This window comes from Saccopteryx bilineata, chromosome 3 (assembly GCF_036850765.1).
Source record: "Saccopteryx bilineata isolate mSacBil1 chromosome 3, mSacBil1_pri_phased_curated, whole genome shotgun sequence".
Classification (NCBI taxonomy): Eukaryota; Metazoa; Chordata; class Mammalia; order Chiroptera; family Emballonuridae; genus Saccopteryx; species Saccopteryx bilineata.
Genome location: NC_089492.1, coordinates 145792883 through 145814376, shown reverse-complemented (window position 1 = coordinate 145814376; position 21494 = coordinate 145792883). Strand labels below are relative to the sequence as shown.

At 42.5% G+C, this 21494-nt stretch overlaps 2 protein-coding genes across 14 annotated transcripts in view; one reads left to right on the top strand and one right to left on the bottom strand.

Moving 5' to 3' along the window:
- The window catches only part of REEP1 (receptor accessory protein 1), a 137285-nt gene extending 130457 nt beyond the window's left edge, over positions 1-6828 (top strand). For 5 of the 12 annotated variants that reach the window (XM_066267631.1, XM_066267627.1, XM_066267632.1 and 2 more), the window contains 2 exons: positions 597-664; positions 4196-6828. In XM_066267631.1, coding sequence (XP_066123728.1) covers positions 597-664; positions 4196-4235 — 108 coding nt within the window. In that variant the 3' untranslated portion in view covers positions 4236-6828. Of the gene's footprint in view, positions 1-596; positions 3655-4195 lie in introns of those variants that run through there. The other 7 variants (XR_010730339.1, XM_066267629.1, XM_066267639.1 and 4 more) reach the window with 5 other exon arrangements.
- Positions 6829-6969: 141 nt separating this feature from the next.
- On the bottom strand, positions 6970-21380 carry MRPL35 (mitochondrial ribosomal protein L35). Of its 2 annotated transcripts, none has more exons than XM_066267641.1 (4): positions 21317-21380; positions 11883-12072; positions 11091-11235; positions 6970-7242 (listed from the first exon to the last, which is right to left on the bottom strand). In XM_066267641.1, the coding sequence occupies exons 1-4, from the start codon at positions 21357-21359 to the stop codon at positions 7054-7056; spliced, it is 567 nt and encodes a 188-aa protein (XP_066123738.1). In that variant the 5' UTR covers positions 21360-21380; the 3' UTR covers positions 6970-7053. The 2 variants fall into 2 exon arrangements, with proteins under 2 accessions (XP_066123738.1, XP_066123737.1); XM_066267640.1 differs by having other exon boundaries at positions 21305-21367.
- Positions 21381-21494: the final 114 nt, after the last annotated feature.

Below are 21494 nucleotides of genomic sequence, written 5' to 3'. Positions count from 1 at the left end.
GTGTGAGTAAAGAGGTTGAGCACAGAGAAGTAGACAGGGATTGAGGGCAGGTTGGGGTCCTTGTTGAATGAACCCTCTCAAGTCTGAGGCTAGGAGAAAACTCTTCATATTTAAAGGCAGTGTTTCCCTTTGTTGTGTGGTTTGTCATGAATTAAAGGGTTTTACTTCCAGAAAGAGGACTGGAAATTGGTGATGGAGATTTTAAACCCGTATTAAGAAACACAAGTCCTGTTCCCAAAGGAAGTAACCATGGCAAGGGTGAGAAGGGGGGGCGGGGCTTTCTCTCTGCTGAATCACTTAAGATCATTTTGCCCCCAAGGCAGAAACAAGATTTGTCATCCTTCTTGTATAAGCCATAGCTGGAGATCAGGGATTAGAACATGAAGAGGGGCTGCTGGCCTTCCCAACTGGTTCAGTTTCCTGGTGACGCTTGGAAAGTGACTCTGATTCTGTTGTGGAAACTTGGAGTCAGCCACCAGCCCCAACATGTGGCCAAAAGACTAGATGTCTCAACACAAACCCATCCAGGTGCTGTCCTCAAAAGATTCTGCATTTATGGCAAATTGAAGGGTGCCTTTTTCTGTTTTCTCTGCCAGGCACCTCCTAGAATCCTTAGATCTCGCTTCAGGAAGAAGAGTACCTCATCCTCAGCCACTGAAACCACGTGAGTGAGATGAGCCAACATCACCGGATACACAGAATGTGTCTTCTCTGCCTTAAAGAGCTATTCACTAACGTAGACATCTGCAAGCTGGTGTGCTTTGAGTGTGCAGCCTCACAGACATAGCCAGTCCTCTCTCCCTCTTCCACTTTTAGGATATTGGTTTTTCCTTTTATTTCACCAGGGAGAGGCTAAAAAGAAGGTAGTGAGTGTGTGGGGAGCATGTGACCCGTAAATCCTCTGAGGTTAGTAATTCTCCATGATTGGATTGTCATGCCAGACAGCAGGGCGTTTCTAGAACTAAAGGAGAGTCGCCCCCACACCACTGAGATGTACATATGTAATTTATTTGTTGCATACTTCATTTTTTAGTCCTGTAAATGCAAACAAAGCAATTTTTTTAAAACTTTTTTGTTGTTTTCGGTACTAATACTTTGGACTACAGTGTACATATTATGGCTTTTGACTTCATATAATGGACGTGCAAGGGCTGCCAGAGGTTCTGCTAATGTAAGAAATCTGCAAAAACAGAAGTGTATTTGTTTTTGATTCTGGAGAATGTCTTAGATTGTGCTTAGAAAGCTTCCAAATACAACTCCAATACAACATCCCTTTTCCTGTAGGACAATGGTCCGTGACAACTGTTAGTGTATCAGAGGGGTAGAATGAAGAGAGAAGATACTTCAGTGACAGGGGTGAGCGTGATGAGGTCAGGGACACAGCCTAGAATAGAAGGAGAGCCACAGGAAGTGTGTCTTCCCCTGGGATTCAGGAAGAGGAGCTTCAAAACCCTCTTGGAGGTTTACCCTTTGCCTTGGGCAGGTGGCTCACCCTTGGTAAAACTTCTTGGGGATGTGGACTCACAGAGCTGTTGAGAGGAATCATTTTGAATGTGTCAGAAGTTCTTGACAAATGGCTATTTCTCCTTATAGTAACTTGTGCTGTGACTAATTTCCCCAGGTAGAGGAGCCTACAATCTCAGCACCTCTTCTAGAGAACACTGAGCAAAAATCAACCAACCAACCAAACCATCACAAAACCTAGCACCAAGTTTTGTCTCAGATATGCTATAAAATACATCTGAGACATTTGTGTCAACACAATCAGAATGCTGGCTTCCAGGACTGTAGAGGTTGAGAGCTTGGTGGATATGATCGCCGTCAGCTCCATGCGCAGCTGCGGCTGACGCCCTCCTGCTCCCTTTTCAGCTGTGCAGAATGGGAACCACAGGGAAGTGGCACACTCGGACACTCCAGGTCTTAATGGGCATGTCATGCAAGCCCAGATCACATAGTAGAATAAAGCAGCATCCAAGGGGACTCCCTACCTAGACCGAGAATTTTGTTAGAAGAGACAAATCTGGATGAAATAGCAGTTTGGTCCGAGGGAGCCGCTCCCTCCTTGGAGAGCTGACCCTAAAGCAGGACTGTGTACTTGTGCTTCGAGCTGTTTCCTTTCAGTGTAGTGCATGCAGTGGTTCCAGCCTGTTGTTTATAATACTCAGACTGTGTTTGTTCATAGATGTGCCCCGAAGACTAGAGCATTAGTGTTATGTCCCGCATAGAACTTACTGTCCGGCAGCTGTCAGCAGCCCGTCAGACTGTCCCACCCCCCGAGCTGTGCAGCTGTAAGTGGTCCTGGCTGATGACACGGTGGCTGGATCTCGGCCACCTCAGAAGGGTTCTTCTTGAAGTTGTTTGTTGCCAGATATGCGTATTTAAATCCCTTCTTCCCATGATTACTCTGAAGGTGACTTTGTAATTTACAAACGGACTTAGGAAAATAAACCTGAAAGCAAATTTGTGATTCAGAGGACAAAGCAAAGCCGTCTGTTCACTGTCTGTGCTAATCCCTACACCTGGTTAGGGAAGACAGTCTGTTTCCTTTAAGCTCACTGGATTGTTTCAGAGGAAAAATATACGCTTTTGTATATATACCTGTTAGTTGGGAATACCCAGGATTATCAGAAACAAGTGCATAAAAAGCTAATTTAAGCAGCTGTATAGCAACTTTTTTTGCCAAAATAATAAAAATGCCTGTAGAAGCAGAGATTAAAATTCTATTGTGATCAAGCTAGACTTTCACTATTTTACAATGGAAAGTTTTAACGAGAACAGACTATCCAGTTGCACTCAACTATGCCAAAAACAAGTTTGAAGCACTCTTTTCTCAGACTTGCTGTTAACTTCTCATTCAAGATTTAAAAATAGAAAGGTATCCAAAATGCTGTCTTAATATAAATGTAACTACTTTTCCTTCAGATGTTGATAAGGGAGTTGGTTTCTCTCTTAAAAACATTCACTGTACAACTGAGAGCATCTGTCATGTTTCTGGCAAAACGTGTTTACTTATCCAACAGGCTTTTATATTTGTGTGTGGACTGACATAAAATGTGAATGCCTCAAAGTGTACATGTAGTGGTGTGGTGTTCTGTCTAGAACGAAATATTTCCAATTTGCTGATATACAGACACAAGCTGTTTACAAAATGCTAGCTCAAAAGTCTGTAATCTTCATGTAATAACTTTTGGTTATTAGCTATTGAACACCTGATCTGTTTCTGAGGAGGTTAGGTGTGGTGGTATAAATTGAAGAGAGAAGTCATAATCCCTACTGGCTTTGTGTGAATAGCTTGTTCATTTTGCTGGCCTCTGAAATGCGTGTTCTCCGCAGTAAACTGTCCATGTCTTTGATAACAGTGCTTGTCCACCATGACCACCACTGAGCACCTTCCTAGTTCTGTACTCGCAGTGTTTGAAGTGGTAAAGGATGTGCTTCGTTCTCAAACAGCTGGCACGCTGGACCGGGACTGTGCACTCCTCCCCTAGTTTAGTTCTGTGAGCCCAAAAGAACGATCTGTAATAAAATAGCATACCGGACTGTGTGAATCAAGGGTGTAAAATCACAGGATTCCAGAGGCTGAAGTTCTGCCGTTTTATTATAATGCTTGATATATATCTTGAATAAAGTCTTAACATTTTTCTTTTAAAAATACCTTTGTAATGTTGGGCTTATGAGGAAAAAGAAAATACTTTTAAAGAACATGTGGAATTTAGCAAGGATTGGAAGCTTAATTCTCAATCCCTAACTGGCTGGGTTCCCGGTGATCTGGCCCTGTATCTACTGCAAAGAATTGCTGCAAGGAAAAAAACTTAGTGGTATCCATGTTTGGAAAACCAGCTGACCACATAAATGTTAATCTGGCAGTGTTTGCTTCACGTTTGTCAAGGTCACCAGTGGAAATGTTAGCTGTGAAATCGGGGTGCCAGCTCATCTGGAAGGCAGCTTTATGCTGCACGCCAGACTTTGGGTCTGTCTTCTTGGAACCTGTTTCCTCCTCTGTAAGTGGGGAGAGCGCGTGCAGGTCAGAGGAAGGCAGTGTGTGGCAGTACGCTGCGGGTGCGTACCCGACATCACTGCGACCTGGCCTGTCACATACAGAATGGCACACAAACTTCCCTGGGTGGCTGCAGAGACTTGGAAACTCAAAATCTGAAATATCAAAATGAAACACTCATTTTCTTTGCCTTTATAGTCTCACATTGCACGTGGTTGACACGAGCACTGTCAGATAAAGCGGCAGCAGGAACAAAAGTCAGAAGACTGGAAGAGGACGAGATGGAAAGGCTGGGGATCCAGCATCAACAAAACTGAGGATGACCAGGATAAGAAGTGACAATTACAAAATTTAATGGCTGACTTGGCACAGTGTCATGAAGAAGTATGCAGTATTTATAATGCTAGATTACAGTCACATTTGATGTCGATATGAATTTTCATATATTGTTAGAAGACTCAGGAAAATACACAGGATTTCAAGGAGTTAGACCTTATCAGCTTGATTTGTCAGCTGTATTTTGGGTTATTTCTTCTGTAAGCTTCAGTTTCTTCAAATATAAACCAGGGATAAATAACATCTCTTTGCAAAGTTGGTATGAGAATTAGCAGCTTTGTAGACATATGCTCATCCTATGCTAGGACATAGGTTTTTAATAAATTATACTTCTGTATATATGTAGATGTCATTTAGGTAGACTCTCTAATGAAAGATGTTTTGTTGTCAAACTATCAATATAAAATCAGTTTGATGATAAGCCCTGCTACCTACAAAACAAAAATCACACATATGAAAGTTCCCTTTCCCCTAAATTGTGTACCTGCCAGCTCTTCCATTTCAGTTCAGTCCGTCTCTGGAGGGGTGCTGAGGCCTGCCTGCCAGTCCTTGTCTGTACCTCCCATCCCAGGCCTAGAGGGGAAGCCAGAGTGCTTCAAGACCACAGCGGCCAAGACCCTTGTCCATATCTGCCTTAGAGAAGTCAAGGCAGGGCCTTCCTCCTCAATGCCTTCAGGCACCGAGTTCCCTCCCACGCCAGAGGGCAGGAGCTGGGGGGGCATGATAGGGATTCTTGTCAGTGGTTGACTTCTGCCATCTCCACAAGTCTGAGGGAGTGAGAACCCAGCGACACGGAATGCCGCTCAATGCTTCAGGATCTCACCTCGTCTCAGATCAAATGTCTGTTCTTTATTAACTGGTCTCAAAAATAAGATACGCTTGGCCTTCTAGTTTTAGAACACTCTATTGTCACCCCTTTTCCTTTTAATGAACAAATGCACTGACTTCAAAGAATTCCTCTAACACCCCTAGTACGACATGCCACAGAATTTCAACTTGGTTATCTTTTCCTTATTCTGTTAATAGAAGACCTTCATCTTATCATCATCTATTATTATATTAAAGAATCTGAAGCAGTAATTGAGGCATACTTTTATGTAATAATGGTTTTTCAACCAGGTAAAGGACTGTTTGAAAATGCTTTCCAGATGATTGTGTCAGGAGTTGAGACCCTGTTCTGGACTAGCTTTTCCTGAGTTCTCTTACCTGACCCACTTCCAATGAATAATGCTTAAGTCTTGCTTCATTTCTAAAATGATTGGGATGACTTCTTCTATACTTTCTACAGTTATCTTTGAAAAAATTTATCCTCACAATTAAAAATAAGAAAGCTCAAGTGGATAAACTAACTTTTTAAAAATACAGTTTCTTTCAACACCTGGGTAAAGTTTTTATTGTCATTTGTATAGCCACTCCTGTGTCATGAATGGGCACACTGATATACTATTTCATCTACTCTTCTCTCTATAAAATATCCTGTTCCAATAAACTGAGAACTGTGAGGGACAGAGTGAACCTAGTACATTAGATGTGCACTGCTGCCCCATGCTCACCTCTAAGTGAAGCTGCCCAGACGAACCTGCCAACACAACCCAGAGTCAGGGTGGGCTCCTTCCCTAGGGAACAGCCAATCCTTACGCTGTCTGGTGACCTGAGATGAAACCTGGCCAGCTAAGAGTTTCTTAGTAATTAGAGCAGGGGTCCCCAAACTACGGCCCGCAGGCCACATGCGGCCCCCTGAGGCCATTTATCTGGCCCCCGCTGTACTTCCGGAAGGGGCACCTCTTTCATTGGTGGTCAATGAAAGGAGCACATTGACCATCTCATTAGCCAAAAGCAGGCCCATAGTTCCCATTGAAATACTGGTCAGTTTCTTGATTTAAATTTACTTGTTTTTTATTTTAAATATTGTATTTGTTCCAGTTTTGTTTTTTTACTTTAAAATAAGATATGTGCAGTGTGCATAGGGATTTGTTCATAGTTTTTTTTATAGTCTGGCCCTCCAATGGTCTGAGGGACAGTGAACTGGCCCCCTGTGTAAAAAGTTTGGGGACCCCTGAATTAGAGATAGGAGCTGAGGGTCATGACATATAAATGAACCTCAAAGGGCAAGCTAGAGTGATTATGAGAAAGTAGAAACTAAGCAAAAGCTGTGGATTAGACAGGCTGGTGAGCAGAGAGAGAGATAGAGCCTGCAGATTTAAAGAGAACCGAATCACACGTATGACAGATCCCAAGCCTACAGATCCATTTTCTGCTGCTGAGGCTGCGGGAAGTGCCTTGAATCGGGCTCACCATACAATTTGTGCTCTTCCTGAGGTCTGAGAGTTAATTCTAAGTGGGAGACATAGGTGGTGTGGTGATTCCTGAGTTCCCAGGCAAGTATCCTTAAAAAGGAAGTCACATGGCTTGAACTAACTAACTAACTTTGGAGTCCTTTTATGTCTTTCCTAACTTGAGATTTCTTGTAACTAAATAAGCCTAATTGGAACTAGTTAAGCCATTACCACTTGTTAAAAGTTCTCAGGAATTTTAAACTTTTATTTCCCTGAATAAACCTGGGAATATTTAATTCACTAAATTTTAAAACTCTGATAAGTTTAATGTTGGTACTGTATGTTTCCATTATCAGCTGGTACAACTTATATCAAGCTTTATTCATATTCGTGTTTGCAAGGACATCATACATACAAACATACAAAGTCAATAAAATTTCTGATCTATACTTTCAGGTTTGTTCGATCATGATACTTCTGATAAGGATCATCAGCATACCAGTTTCTCCTCTTCCAGAAAGATGTCGTCATTTTATCTAAGAGTTTACTCTGGGTTTTATTGCAGAACACAAATTCCCTCAGGCGTCTTTTTCTTGCAGCTGTCTTCTTCCATAATTTTTTCTTGTAACCAGCCTGTTAGATAATATTACAAGGACTTTAAAACATTATATTATATAGGAAACAACAAACAGCTTTACTACTACTCATGGTATATAGGCCCAATGGGAAAAAGACCAGACTTTCATAGTAGCTGGTATATTTCTCAGAAAGATGTGATTCTTAGTGGGGGTTAGATACAGAAAGCATGTGTGGTTTGAAGAAGAAATATTAATAATTTACCGTATTTTATTAAATATTTTAACACCATTTGGTTGAGAATATTTTTTTCTTATTTTCCTCCTTAAAACCCTAGGTGTGTCTTATGGTCAGGTGTGTCTTATGGAGCAAAAAATACGGTAATATCTTGAAAATATTTTTTAATTAAAACCGCAGAGCCTAACTAGGTGGTAGCACAGTGAATAAAGCATTGACCCGAGGACACTGAGAATTCAGGTTCAAAACCCCAAGGTTGCCGGCTTGAGCACAGGGTCACCAGCTTGAGTGTGGGATCCCAAAGGTTGCTGGCTTGAAGACCAAGGACACTGGCTGGAACCCAAGGTCGCTGGCTTGAGCAAGGGGTTACTGGATGGGCTAGAACCCCCTGGTCAAGGCACGTATGAAAAACCCACAGAAAATTAAGCTAAATACATCTTTGTGTCTGGTGAAGTACAGGGTAAAGACAGATAATAATTTACTTTGTATGCATTTCCTTATTATCTCTTTAATAATCTTCAATGACAACATACTACCATTCTCATTTTAGTGGATACTATGTCAACCTGGTACACTGAGGACCCAGGTTCAAAGTCCAAGGTCACCAGCTTGAGCACAGGCTCACCAGCTTGAGGGTGGGGCCACTGGCTCTGCTTGAGCCCTCCAGTCAAGGCACACACGAGAAGCAATCATTGTAAGGGCCAAGAGTCCCAGTTCTCAAATATATTACTTCATTTATTCTTTCCACACACTAGGGCCCAATTTCTATAGTAAGTGCTTTTGTAAGGAATAATGAATACAGTAAAACTATTACTAAGAGTGGTGACGGAAGGGTTAACCCATATGTTAAACCAGAACTGCCTTATATACCACCCATGCAGTACTAATTTTGAAGAATTTTTGAAGGAAGAAAAAATTAGATTGAATATAAAAACTATAATAGTATCATAGCCTGTTTAAACTAGAAGAGACTGCAAGTGCCACTCAAGTTGATATCTGACTAAAACCACATAGTAAACAACCGGGGAGGTGAGATAGAACCCATGCTATTTGTAAGAGTAATTTTAAGTAAGGGTCCTTTTAAGCCAGGCACTCTTTAGGGTACCACACCAGCTGAACAAAATCATAGCTCTCTGCTGAGAAGGTGCACTGGGTTTCTGACCTGCCTCAGTGTCATCACTGTGACCAGCAAGTTCTGTATTACAGTAATGCTCAGAATAAGGAAAGACTATTTAAGAGTTCTGGTTTTAACCCTTTGAGTTGTACAAATGTTCATGTACATCCTCGTGCCTCCTGACCATCCAGAGTACGATGAATTTATTTTAAAAATGTGTAAGGCAACATTAAAAAACGGCAACTGTATGTTCTTCTTGTTTCCATAAATTGGTTATCAAACAAACATGATTTTAAGTTAATAAAACTGGAACTAGAACTAATTTCATTTTTTGAAAAAAAAACTCACTCTGAGGTGTCAGCAAGCATGAAAAAAACTCACTACTCAAAGGGCTAAAAAGCCAGAGATTAGTTTACTATTATGATTACAATTTAAAACTGAAAGGTTTAAATCAAAATCCCTATATTTGTGTAATAATTTTCTAGTTTCAAGCCAAACTGGGTCCCTATGGCTCTCTGACTCACAGACAGCTATTTGCTGTCCTGGCCATCACCACCAGTATCCTTTGAAAATTATCCTGTGAAATGTAGCAATGTGAAAATGCCTGAAAACATTTTAGACAATCTCCAGGTTCAGAAATTGAAGGAGAGAATAAACAAAAATTGGGACAGTTGGGTGAAACTGTCCCATAGAAAAAACTTTGTTTTTATATATTAGTGTCAATTAACCTGCCCTGATTTTTTGTTTTCCTCTTGAAATTAGATTTTACTGAAACAGACCATTCTGCATATGCAATACTTTTGGGGGCCTGAATGGGGACTAGGTAGTACTACTACTGGAGAATTTGGCCAGGTCCTTTACAACAACATGAGGGCTTCAGGGCCCATAAACGGGACATGGGAAGGAAAGCAAAGGAAACATTTTATCTGGGGTCAGATAAGGACCTGCAAATAATTGGTATGATAAAAGGGAGTGTAAATGTTTCCAGTGGTCCAAAACTCCCCAAATTCAGAATTATTAGCTCAACTAATTAATTAGTTCACCTACTAATGGGGTACATGAGCTCTAGTGACTAGAGTAGGAATACCCCAGAGTTGTTCCAGCAGAGAAATGAGTGGAGGGTTTCAACCAACCTATTCACGTACACATTAGAAATGCTTATGACAGGGGATAACCCTTTCACACAATCAAAGTCCGACCAATTGTCTATTTCATTTTTACAGGGAAACAACTTTTGATCTCTGAAGAATCATTAACTTCCAAGTAGTAAAAGGGAATTAGGATTTGAATAGTTATCAAAACTCAAAGGTGGTTTTTACAAAAGTTTGGACTTTTAGTGCTTTCTAATTATCAACTACTCTGTTTCCATTAGTAAGGATGTGAATGAAAAGGACCACAGGCAAGCTCACAACCCTCTGTGGGAGAGGACAGGGCAGTAATAATCTTTCAGAGTCCCCTTAGAGGCTGTGCTCTGTGACCAGAGTACGTGTGAGAGTTCTGTTTGATATGGTCCCAATTATACTCACCAACAGAGAAAAAACTTTATTAAAAAAAAAAGAAAAGAAAAAAAGGTGGCCCTGGTCAGGAAGCTAGGTTGGTTAGGGCATCATCCCAATATGCCAAGGTTAAAAGTTTGATCCCTGGTCAGGGGACATGTGAGAATCAACCAATGAATGCATAAATAAGTGGAACAACAAATCAATGTTTCTCTCTCTCTCTCAAATCAATTAAAATTTAAAAAAAGTGAATGTGGAGTTAATGTTCTGCTATAGAGTAACTGACCTGACCCAGCCTGACATGTGGTGGCATAGTGGATAGAGCCTGGAATACTGAGGTTGCCAGCTCAGGACCTCGGGCTTGCCCAGTCAAGGTACAGATGAGGAGCAACTATAAATTGATGCTCTCGGCCCTGGCCACACAGCTCCATTGGTTAGAGTATCAGCCTAAAGCACAGAGGTTGCCAGTTCGATCCCTGGTCAGGGCACATACTAGGAACAGATTGATATTCCTCTCCCTATCTCTGTCTTTCTCTCCCCCAACCCCCTTCTCTGGCTAAAATCAGTAAAATAAATAAATAAAAAGAATTGATGTTTTCAACCCTCCCCCCACCTTCCTCTCTTGAAAATCAATAAATAAAATCTTAAAAAAGAAAAAAAAAAGCTTCCTGGAGAATCCACTATAAGATAGGCTGAAAAGCAATTCAGTCCCCAAATCTGAGCGACGTGAGCCTCCACACAAGTTATTACACATTGGGGTTTCACAGGGCTTCTGGTAATCACTAGATAAGCCAGACATGTAAGAGACCTGAGACGAACCTGTCCTACACTGAAGACTCACCATTGTGAATAATCTTTCCTGAATGTTTAAACACATTTTCTTCACATGGACCCACCTACAGGGCGTGATGCCTGTCAAGCCAGTGCTTACGCACCGCAGAGCACTGTGAAAGCTACTGACTGCTATGACGGGAGGAAGGTGTCAGTAGCAGGCAGCATTCTGCTTCGTTTTCAAGTGCTCATACTTCTTTTCAATCAGGTACAGAGTGAAGACTCACCTTCCTCCTTAGCCAGAGGCCAGAATGAAGCCGAAGAAACCTGTAGATGACAGCTTTCACGGTCTTTCTCTTGCCTTTTCGCGAACTGAAGTATGTGACAGTTCTGACTGGTAGCTTCAGGACATTTGGAAACAAGGGGGCCACTCTAAAATATATTTTTAAAATTTTAACTCAGCAATAAGAGTGGTTAAAGGATAAAATGCATTTCCATACTTAGAAACAAGTAAAGCAGCTTCAATGGGACACAGCTGACTTTTAATATACATTGTGACTTCAAATGACCCAGGACACTGCATAAATAAGAACAGCAACTATCGCCAGCTTGCTGGCCAGTCTGTAATCCTCCCCCATGAAAGAGTTAAGATATTTAAATCATCTAATTTTTAATTCATCGCCCACTAGATTATCACCTCCTAAGGACTTCAACTTGTTTATTTTTGTATCCTTTCTGCCAAGTACAGTGCTCAGCACCCAGGTGCACTTAACTAAATATCAGCTGACTGAATGAACAGGACATGCAGCCCCCACCCCCCGTGAGCTGAGCATCTTGTTCCCCCTCCACTTTGGCCGACAGCTTCCATCCAGGACAACACTTCTAGGCCGTCGGAAGTGTGCTGTTGGCAGTTCTTGCTGCTGGCACACAGGCATACATATTCTCCCACTCCATCAGGCAAAGTCTATATAATAAACTGTAGGTACACAAAGTACCATCTACTTCTAAAATGTCTTTGCAGGCATGAATATTTTAGAATTTTTTTCCAAGCCATCATGCCTACTGAAATATTACTATACCTGTTGAGGATTGTTGTAGAATGCCCACATGTCAGGTTTCTGACGGACATAATAAGTCTGGGAGCAGAGGAAACAACTGAAGTCTGACTATAGCAAAAACGTCGGGTGGACAGTACAGAACTAAGACAGCCATTCTTGGCACAGTTTCGATAGACTGAAGGTGCCAAAATATTCAGGGGCCGTGAGATTCCTGTAAAGATAAAGTAACATATATGCTTAACATAGTACTCTAAAATATGCATCCAGATATTTAAAATTAAGTAACTGAAAAAATTTAAAAGCAATTAAGGGTTATACATTATTAATGTGTCCTGAAGATCAGACTCACCTGTGGAGCTTTTTACCAACTTTACTGAGCGGTAACTTACATATCACAAAATTACCCATTTGTGCACAACTCAATGCTTCTTAGTAAATTTAGAGTTGTGAAACCATCACCACCATCCAGTCTGATGCATTCTAGTTCGATGTTCAACAGTATGGAACAAAATATACTGTATGTAACATTCCTTCCCACCGTTCAGATCTTATGCTCTGATGATAGATCTCCTGCACACAGTGCAATGGCAGAGGCACGGAAGCTTGACAACTCCCTGAAGACACTAGAGTGGCGAGAGAAGGCTATATAAACAAAATAGAAGAGGTACGTGAACTCTTGTCTAGAAAATGGACAGGCCATGGGAGGAGGAGGTACACAGTCCAGGTGGGGTGAAAAAACATATGCCCATACAAGGAGGCTGAAACAAATGCATGTCTGGAGTGGAGACTGGACCTGCCACAGAGGCCGAGCACTGCTTGCCAGACTGTATCGGAATCGGCAGGGAGTAGTGGGAAGAAGTGGTAGGAAGGCAGGTTATGAAGGCCTAGATGTGTGGATGAACACAGACCTCTTTATCCCTCACAAGACGGCCAGACTAAGAGTCCACATGTGTAAAGCACAATCACGCATGGATACTGACTCCACTCATTGATTCTGAGTCTAATGTTCTAGGGACTCAAGAATGTACATGCTAACAAAGCTCCACAGGATGGCAATGTCCTAGAATTGGATTGTGGTGATGCTTGCACAACTCCCTAAACTTACTAAAACTCATCAAACTGTACACACAAATCAGGTAATTTTTTTTTTTTTTTAATCTGGAAACGGGGAGAGACAGTCAGACAGACTCCCACATGCACCCGACCGGGATCTACCTGGCACGCCCACCAGGGGCGACGCTCTGCCCACCAGGGGGCGATGCTCTGCCCCTCCGGGGCGTCGCTCTATTGCGACCAGAGCCACTCTAGCGCCTGGGGCAGAGGCCAAGGAGCCATCCCCAGCGCCCGGGCCATCTTTGCTCCAATGGAGCCTTGGCTGCAGGAGGGGAAGAGAGAGACAGAGAGGAAGGGGGGGGGGTGGAGAAGCAAATGGGCGCTTCTCCTATGTGCCCTGGCCGGGAATCGAACCCGGGTCCCCCGCACGCCAGGCTGACGCTCTACCGCTGAGCCAACCGGCCAGGGCCAGGTAATTTATTTTTAACACACCATCAATGTTTACTGTTCAACTCTCCCCAACAGGCCAGTGCTAGGACTGAGGGGCTAGGCCTCTATGAGAAGCAGGTCTGGGGGCCCAGGGTGACCATTTTAATGAACCCTGGGGTCTTGTGATGGTCCCGAGGCCAGTTGGTCCTCCCCCTAGGCTTTCCAGGTCCAGAAGTCCTGTGAAGTCCTAGGGTATCTCAGACGCAGGAGAGCTGCCTTCGTGGAGGAAAAAGACATGTGGGACAGGCCACGTGATGTCTCAGAACCTGCCAATTCCAACATCAGCATGTGAGAGGAGGGGAAACAGAGGCAGGAGGGTAGAACCCAGAGGTAAGAGTGACATGGGGTTTGAAGGTGAGGAATGGAGGACCAGCATCTTTCAGGACCTGAGCCAAAAGTAAGAGAGGGAGACCTCCAGGTACTTTCTCCTGGCTCTGAAAGAGGGAGCGGGGGAAGAGTTGGGGTTCTGGTCAGTCAGGGTGAGTCCTGAGCAGCTCCATCCCCCAGGACGGGTATCTGTAAGGCAGCCATGCTTGAGAGGGCCTGATCAGGTCTTATAGGCCCCCACCCCACTATGCCCTGGAGGGGAGACAGAGAGGGGTCAATAGCCTCATCCCTGAGGGCCCTCACTGAGCCCTTTTTGGTCACCTTCTGGTTCTTCAGCATCACATAGGTGATGAACGCTCCCACAAACAGGTGCAGCAGGAGGCTGGCAACTTGTAGAATGGCAATAGCATAGGCTCAGGGCAGGAAATACTCTACTACTACTAGCTCTATTACATACTAGCTGTGTGGCCATGGGTAAGTTATACTCTCTGTGTCCAGTTTACTTAAATTTAAATTAAATTTTATCACAGGGGGTGGTGAAGAGAAAATTAAATTAGACAAAACGTGAAGTGTTAGGAAGAGCGCGTGGCACAGTGAATAGAGCATTGAACTGGAATGCAGAGGACCCAGGTTTGAAACCCTGAGGTTGCTGGCTTGAGCGTGGGGTCTCTGGCTTGAACGTGGGATCAGTGACATGACCCGATGGTTGCTGGCTTGAGCCCAAGGTCACTGGCTTGAAGCCCAAGGTCGCTGGCTTGCACTTTCCTTGCTATAGCCCCCCCCCACCCCCAGTCAAGGCACATATGAGAAAGCAATCAATGAACAACTAAGGTGCTACAACGAAGAATTGATGCTTCTCATCTCTCTCTCTCTTCCTGTCTGTCCCTCTCTCTCTTTCAAAAAAAAGAATAAATACATAGGGAAAACATTTAATAAACGTTAACAGAAGATAATGAAGAGCTGAGGAATGCTTAACAAAGACGGTGTAATGTTAACAGGTGGCAGAAGGAAAATGGAACACTTAAAACACTTATTTTGCTTTTGTGTTCTCCATCAAAGACAAGTTTTCAAACTGGAAAAAAAAATAGCATAAATATTGAGTTAGCTGAAATCAAGATTCAGGAGACTGGTTGGAAAGCCCTTACACCAGGCCCTTGTAAGTCAGAGTCTCTACTCAGTGCAGGTGTCCAAGCTCCAGGTACAAATAAATTATATCTCAAAGAACTGAAAATATTCACAGATATAAATATACTTTGAAAAATTAAGTGAAAGAGCAAGATTACAGACAAGAAAATGTACCAATTTTCACGGGTCCTGAGAGCTTGATATATCAGTTAAAAAACAAACAACAATAAAAAAAACTCTCAGAAATTCTTGGAAACCAAGCCTGAAGAAAGTGAGAAGATAGAAACCAGAACATAAATGGTAAACCTCAGGCTCATCTGTAGAAAAAAAAATTGTTAAAATGGATAAATAGGAAGTGTGCAGAATAAAATATTTATATATTGTCAACTGGAAGTGAACTGTTCCTTAAAAAGAACTTAATTTAATTTTTTGATACAGTCACTAGCCTTGAAAATCATGGAAATGTCTAGATAGTGTATCCTGACTTTAGGAAAGCATGTGAAAAGATTTGTTTACATCCTACAGAAATTCAGAAATGTAGGCAGCAATATTTTAGATAGATAAATCCCAAACTGACTGGGAACTATCTCCAAATTAGTCGATTACTGCTCTCCCAAGGAAAGTCTCTTCCAGACTCCCTAACCAACTCCCTTCCCCCCATTATTATGAAGGTCCTGAAGTTGCATAAGGCATGTTTATGAAATCTGCATAAAAAAACAGGCTAGGAACTATAAATATTTGTGAAAAAATAGACTATATGAACTCAAAGTGATCTCAGAAAGAGGAAAAAAAATCAAAATTAACAAATGAAATTAGAGACGGGCGCAGAGGTTAAAAGAGGACTACTGGGCCTGACCAGGCGGTGGCGCAGTGGATAGAGCATTGGACTGGGATGCGGAAGACCCAGGTTCCAGACCCCGAGGTCGCCAGCTTGAGCGAGGGCTCATCTGGTTTGAGCAAAAGCTCACCAGCTTGAGCCCAAGGTCGCTGGCTCGAGCAAGGGGTTACCGCGGTCAAGGCACAAATGAGAAGGCAATCAATGAACAATTAAGGTGTTGCAATGCACAATGAAAAACTAATGATTGATGCTTCTCATCCCTCCGTTCCTGTCTGTCTGCCCCTATCTATCCCTCTCTCTGACTCTCTCTGTCTCTGTAGAAAAAAAAAAAAAAGAGGACTACTGGAGTAACAAATGAAATTAGGGAAGGGCACAGAGGTTAAAAGAAGACTACTGGAGTAACAAATGAAATTAGGGATGGGCACAGAGGTTAAAAGAGGACTACTGGAGTAACAAATGAAATTAGGGATGGGCACAGAGATTAAAAGAGCTACTGGAGCAACAGGAACAAGGAGAACCTGGCGTGAGAGCAGACCCTAGGAAAATGATTGAGGGGCTTTGTCCATCATACCCTCTCATGAACCAACTGTGTGATTTAGCTTGTAAAAACCAAACCAGGCAGTGGCGCAGTGGATAGAGCATTGGACTGGGATGCAGAGGACCCAGGTTCGAGACCCTGAGGTCGCCAGCTTGAGCGCGGGCTCATCTGGTTTGAGCGTGGGCTCATCTGGTTTGAGCAAGAGCCCACCAGCTTGAACCCAAGGTCACTGGCTCCAGCAAGGGGTTACTCAGTCTGCTGAAGGCCCACAGTCAAGGCACATATGAGAAAGCAATCAATGAACAACTAAGGTGTTGCAACGCGCAATGAAAAACTAATGATTGATGCTTTTCATCTCTCTCCGTTCCTGTCTGTCTGTCCCTGTCTATCCCTCTCTCTGACTCACTCTCTGTCTCTGTAAAAAATAAATAAATAAAATTAAAAAATTAAAATTAAAAAAACAAAACAAAACCAGAGTCAAACTCAGATTGTGTTTGACAAAAGGGCAGCACACAAATCGAGAACAGTTAACTGTGCCTTCAGTCTTCTTCCTGTTTGGGCATTTGAACACAGACCAGCTTTCTCTAAACACACTCTTGTATGGAGAACACAGACTCTTTACAAAGGAGGTGACACAAAACTAGAGTTTTAAAGTAGTAAAAGAAGGCAGGAAGGCAGGTGGCGCAGTGGATAGTGTGTCTGACTGGGATGCAGAGGACCCAGGTTCGAGACCCTGAGGTTGCCTTCCTGAACATGGGATCTCACCAGCTTGAGTGTGGGGTCACTGGCTTGAGCCCAAAGTTCACTGGCTTGAAACCAAGATCACTGGCTTGAGCAAGGGGTCACTCGCTCTGCTGGAGCCCCCCCATCAAAGCACATATGAGAAAGCAATCACTGAACTAAGATTCCGTAACAAATTAATGCTTCTCATCTCTCTCCCTTCCAGTCTGTCTGTCCCTATATGTCCCTCTCTCTTTCACAAAAAAAAAACAAAAAGAAGGCAGAGGGAACAGGAAAAGCACTGGTGAAGAGGTAAAAATGGTGTAGTTTTGGGGAATTAAAAATAGCCCCATGTAGCAGGAATCAACGGAATGGGGGAGGGAACAGGGAAGTGAGTGTGATATTGTCTAAAGTAGTGATCTTCAAGCTTTTTTGACACCATACCTTATAAAGAAATTCTGAAAAATTATGTACCCCCTTTCACAAAATTTTACATAGTATCTAATATTCTAAATAGTTTAAATTGTCAAAAAGGATAGGTAATTTCTAGTATATATAAAATACTGACTTAAAAATAAGCTGTCACATCACTTTTTTAAAAAATTGATTTTAGTCATAGAGGAAAGGAGAGAGACAGGAACATCTATCTGTTCCTCTATGTGCCCTGACCCAGGATCGAACCGGCAACCTCTCTGCTTCAGACTAATGCTATAACCAAAGGAGCCATCTGGCCAGGGCACTGTCACATCACTTTTATTCTTTTTTTTTTTTTTAAGAGAGGAGAGGGAGAGACAGAGAGAGAGAGAGGAGAGACAGAGAGAGAGAAGGGGGGGAGGAGCTGGAAGCATCAACTCCCATATGTGCCTTGACCAGGCAAGCCCAGGGTTTCGAACCGGCGACCTCAGCATTTCCAGGTTGACGCTTTATCCACTGCGCCACCACAGGTCAGGCCTCACTTTTAATGTTTTCAGTAGAATCTACATATTATAGTGAGTTGATAGCCACCTACATCATCTACTTAAAAAACACAAGGACAATAAATTCAATAACAATAAGAACTTCATTTCATCAAAAGATTCTTTTAATAAACTAAAATAGCAAGCCAAAGTGGGAGACATATTAAATGAGAAATATGGAAACATATTAAATGAGAAAGTCCACATATCCAGAATATACAAAGAACTAGAAATCAGTAAGACAACTCAATAGGGCCTGACCAGGCAGTGGTGCAGTGGATAGAGCGTCGGACTAAGATGCAGAGGACCCAGGTTCGAAACCTCCAGGTCACTGGCTTGAGTGCAGGCTCATCTGGTTTGAGCATAGCTCAACCAGCTTGAACCCAAGGTCGCTGGCTTGAGCAAAGGGTCACTCAGTCTGCTGTAGCCCTCCCCCATCAAAGCACATATGATAAAGCAATCAATGAAAATCTAAGGTGCCGCAACAAAGAACTGATGTTTCTCATCTTTCTCCCTTCCTGTCTGTCTGTCCCTATCTGTCTCTCTCTCTCTCTCTCTCTTCCTCTATCACCAAAAAAAAAAAAGACAACTAAATGGGAAAATGAACAAAATACTTAAGTGAATACCTTATAAAAGAAATTTAAATGGCCAATATATATGTATAAAGATATTTAGGCTCATTACTAAACAGATAAATGCTATTTAAACCACAATGAGGCATCACGAAATATATTCCAGATTTATAAAAATTTCTAGGTCTAACAATACCAAATGTTGATGAGGATGTGAAAAAACAGTGCTAGGGTGACTTTAAATAAACACATCTCTTTGGCTCTATCAGGCAGTGCTGAATACATACTGATTCTGCAATTCCACGACTAGATTTATATGTATGTATGTACATGTATACACACACACACACAACCTCTTAGAGAAACTCTAGCACTCATACACAAGGTCAATCAGCTTTGTACCTAATTGCCCCTAACTGGAAAACACTCAAATGCCCATCAACAGTAAAATGGAGAATTGTGAGGTAGTCACGTGAGAAACTATTATATAGCAGCAATGAGAGCACTACAGCTACACGCAGAATGAATTTCACAAAGTAAAAGAAGATAAAAGAGTACACATACTGCGGGATTCCCTTCATGTAAAGTACAAAACATGCAGTACTTAAAGATGCACAAATAGATGCTAAAACTGTTACAGGAAAAAAAAGACAAGGTAATAATAAAAATGATAGTGTTTATATTTGGCCAAATAAGGGACTTTTGATTGGGGAGGCTCACCCGGATGAAGAAGAGGCTCTTGGTAGTATTCTACTTTCTCACCTAGGTGTTAGTTATAAGGATGTTTGCTTTAGTTATAGGCATTCCTTGGAGATATTGTGAGCTCAGTTACAGACCACTAAAGTAAAGCAAATACCGCAATAAAGTCACATAAATTTTTTGGTTTCTCTCTGCACGTAAAAATTATGTTTAGACTATACTGTAGTCTATTAAGTGCGTAATAGCAGTGTGTTCAAAAAACATACATACCTTAATTTAAAAATATTGTTAAAAAATAATAACCATCATCTGGGCCTGTTAAAAAAAATGACACCCATAGACTTGCTCCAGAAAGAATTACCACAAACCTTTAATTTGCAACAAAAATGCAATACCTACAAAGCACAATAAAATTAGGTAGGCTTGTACTTAAGCCATTCATGTACATTATATAAATTTTTCTATGTTGTTTCACAAATTAAAAATACTCTACGTAGGCCTGACCAGGCGGTGGCGCAGTGGATAGAGCGTCGGACTAGGATACAGAGGACCCAGATTCGAGACCCCGAGGTCACCAGCTTGAGCTCGGGCTCATCTGGTTTGAGCAAAAGCTCACCAGCTTGAACCCAAGGTCGCTGGCTTGAGCAAGGAGTTACTCAGTCTGCTGAAGGCCCGCGGTCAAGGCACATATGAGAAGACAATCAATGAAAAACTAAGGTGTTGCAACGCTCAATGAAAAACTAATGATTGATGTTTCTCATCTCTCTCCGTTCCTGTCTGTCTGTCCCTGTCTATCCTTCTGACTCTCTCTGTCTCTGTAAATAAATAAAAATACTCTACATAGGCCCTGGCTGGGTAGCTCAGCTAGTGAGATCATCATCCCCATAAGCCAAGGGTGCAGTTAGATCCCTGGTCAGAGCACATAAAACAATCAACCAATGAATACATAAGTAAGTGGAACAACAAATCTGTTTCTCTTTCTCTCTCTCCTTCCCTCCCTCCTTTCTCTAAAATCATACAATAAAAAAATACCCCATGTAGCCTGACCAGGTGGTGGTGCAGTTAATAGAGGTGGCACAATGGGTAGAGCCTCGGACTGGGACACGAAGGATCCAAGTTCAAAACCCCAAGGTCGCCGGTTTGAGCGCGGCTTCATTCGGCTTGAGCCAGGCTCACCAGCTTGAGCGCGGAATCACTGGCTTCCATGCAAAGATCGCTGGCTTGAAGCCCAAGGTCACTGGCATGAGCAAAGGGTCACTCGCTCTGCTGTAGTTTCCCCCACCCCCATCAAGGCACATATGAGAAAGCAATCAATGAACAACTAAGGAGCCACAACAAAGAGCTGCAACGAAGAACTAATACTTCTCATCTCTCCGTTCTTGTCTGTCTGTCTGTCTCTCTCTCTCTCTCTCTCTCACACACACACACACACACACACACAATACCTCATGTAAACAAGCTCTTCTGTAAATTGAAAATTTTACATCATAGTTTTTTCTATTTCTTCCAGAGAATTTTATTCTAATTTATTTTGTAAAATAATTTACTGTAATCATATTTGAATGATCTTTTTGCAAAAATCCTTAGGCAACTAAATTAAGTTACCTTTAGTCCTGTCATCTCTCTCAGTCAAGAAATCCTTTACACTGCCCCTGTGCTAGGGGCTGGGTGAACAAAACAGCCACATTCCTTATACTTGTGTGAATCTCACAGACAAAATTACTACCGGCCAGGCCCTAGCAAGGCGCTTAGAGCGCGGCAGCTCATTTAGTCCTCGGGTAGATGGTATCTCCATTTTACAGCTGCAGAATCTTAAGTTCTGAGAAATTAAATACCTTTTCTCAAAGTCAAAGGTCGAGAGTGGTGAGTCCCAGCCCCTTGCCCCACTTCGCCCGTGTCCTGGTTTATCTACCAAGGAGGGCGGAATAGGACACGGAAAGGAAGAGAAACTTTTGAGACAACCGGATGCGCGAGGGTCTAAGAATTTAGGAACAACACTGGGCCTCAAATAACTACGACCCCATCCCCACCCCCAGCTCTTTTAAGTTAACCTCCGGCTAAATACCCACACCATCCCATCCTGTGTCAGTCCCAACTTCTGTGAGAGCGAAAACAGAGCGCATTACTTGCCCACTGACCCAACGCTACTCGCATCACACCAGTAATAGCCGGGGCCGCCATCTTGCCAGTTCGCGCTACGGCAATCGCATTGGGTCTAAAAGGTTCAGGGCAAAGGTGCATCAAAGAAGGGGGGAAAATTAAATGGTAAAGTTGTGTGTGTGTGTGTGTGTGTGTGTGTGTGTGTGTGTGTGTGTG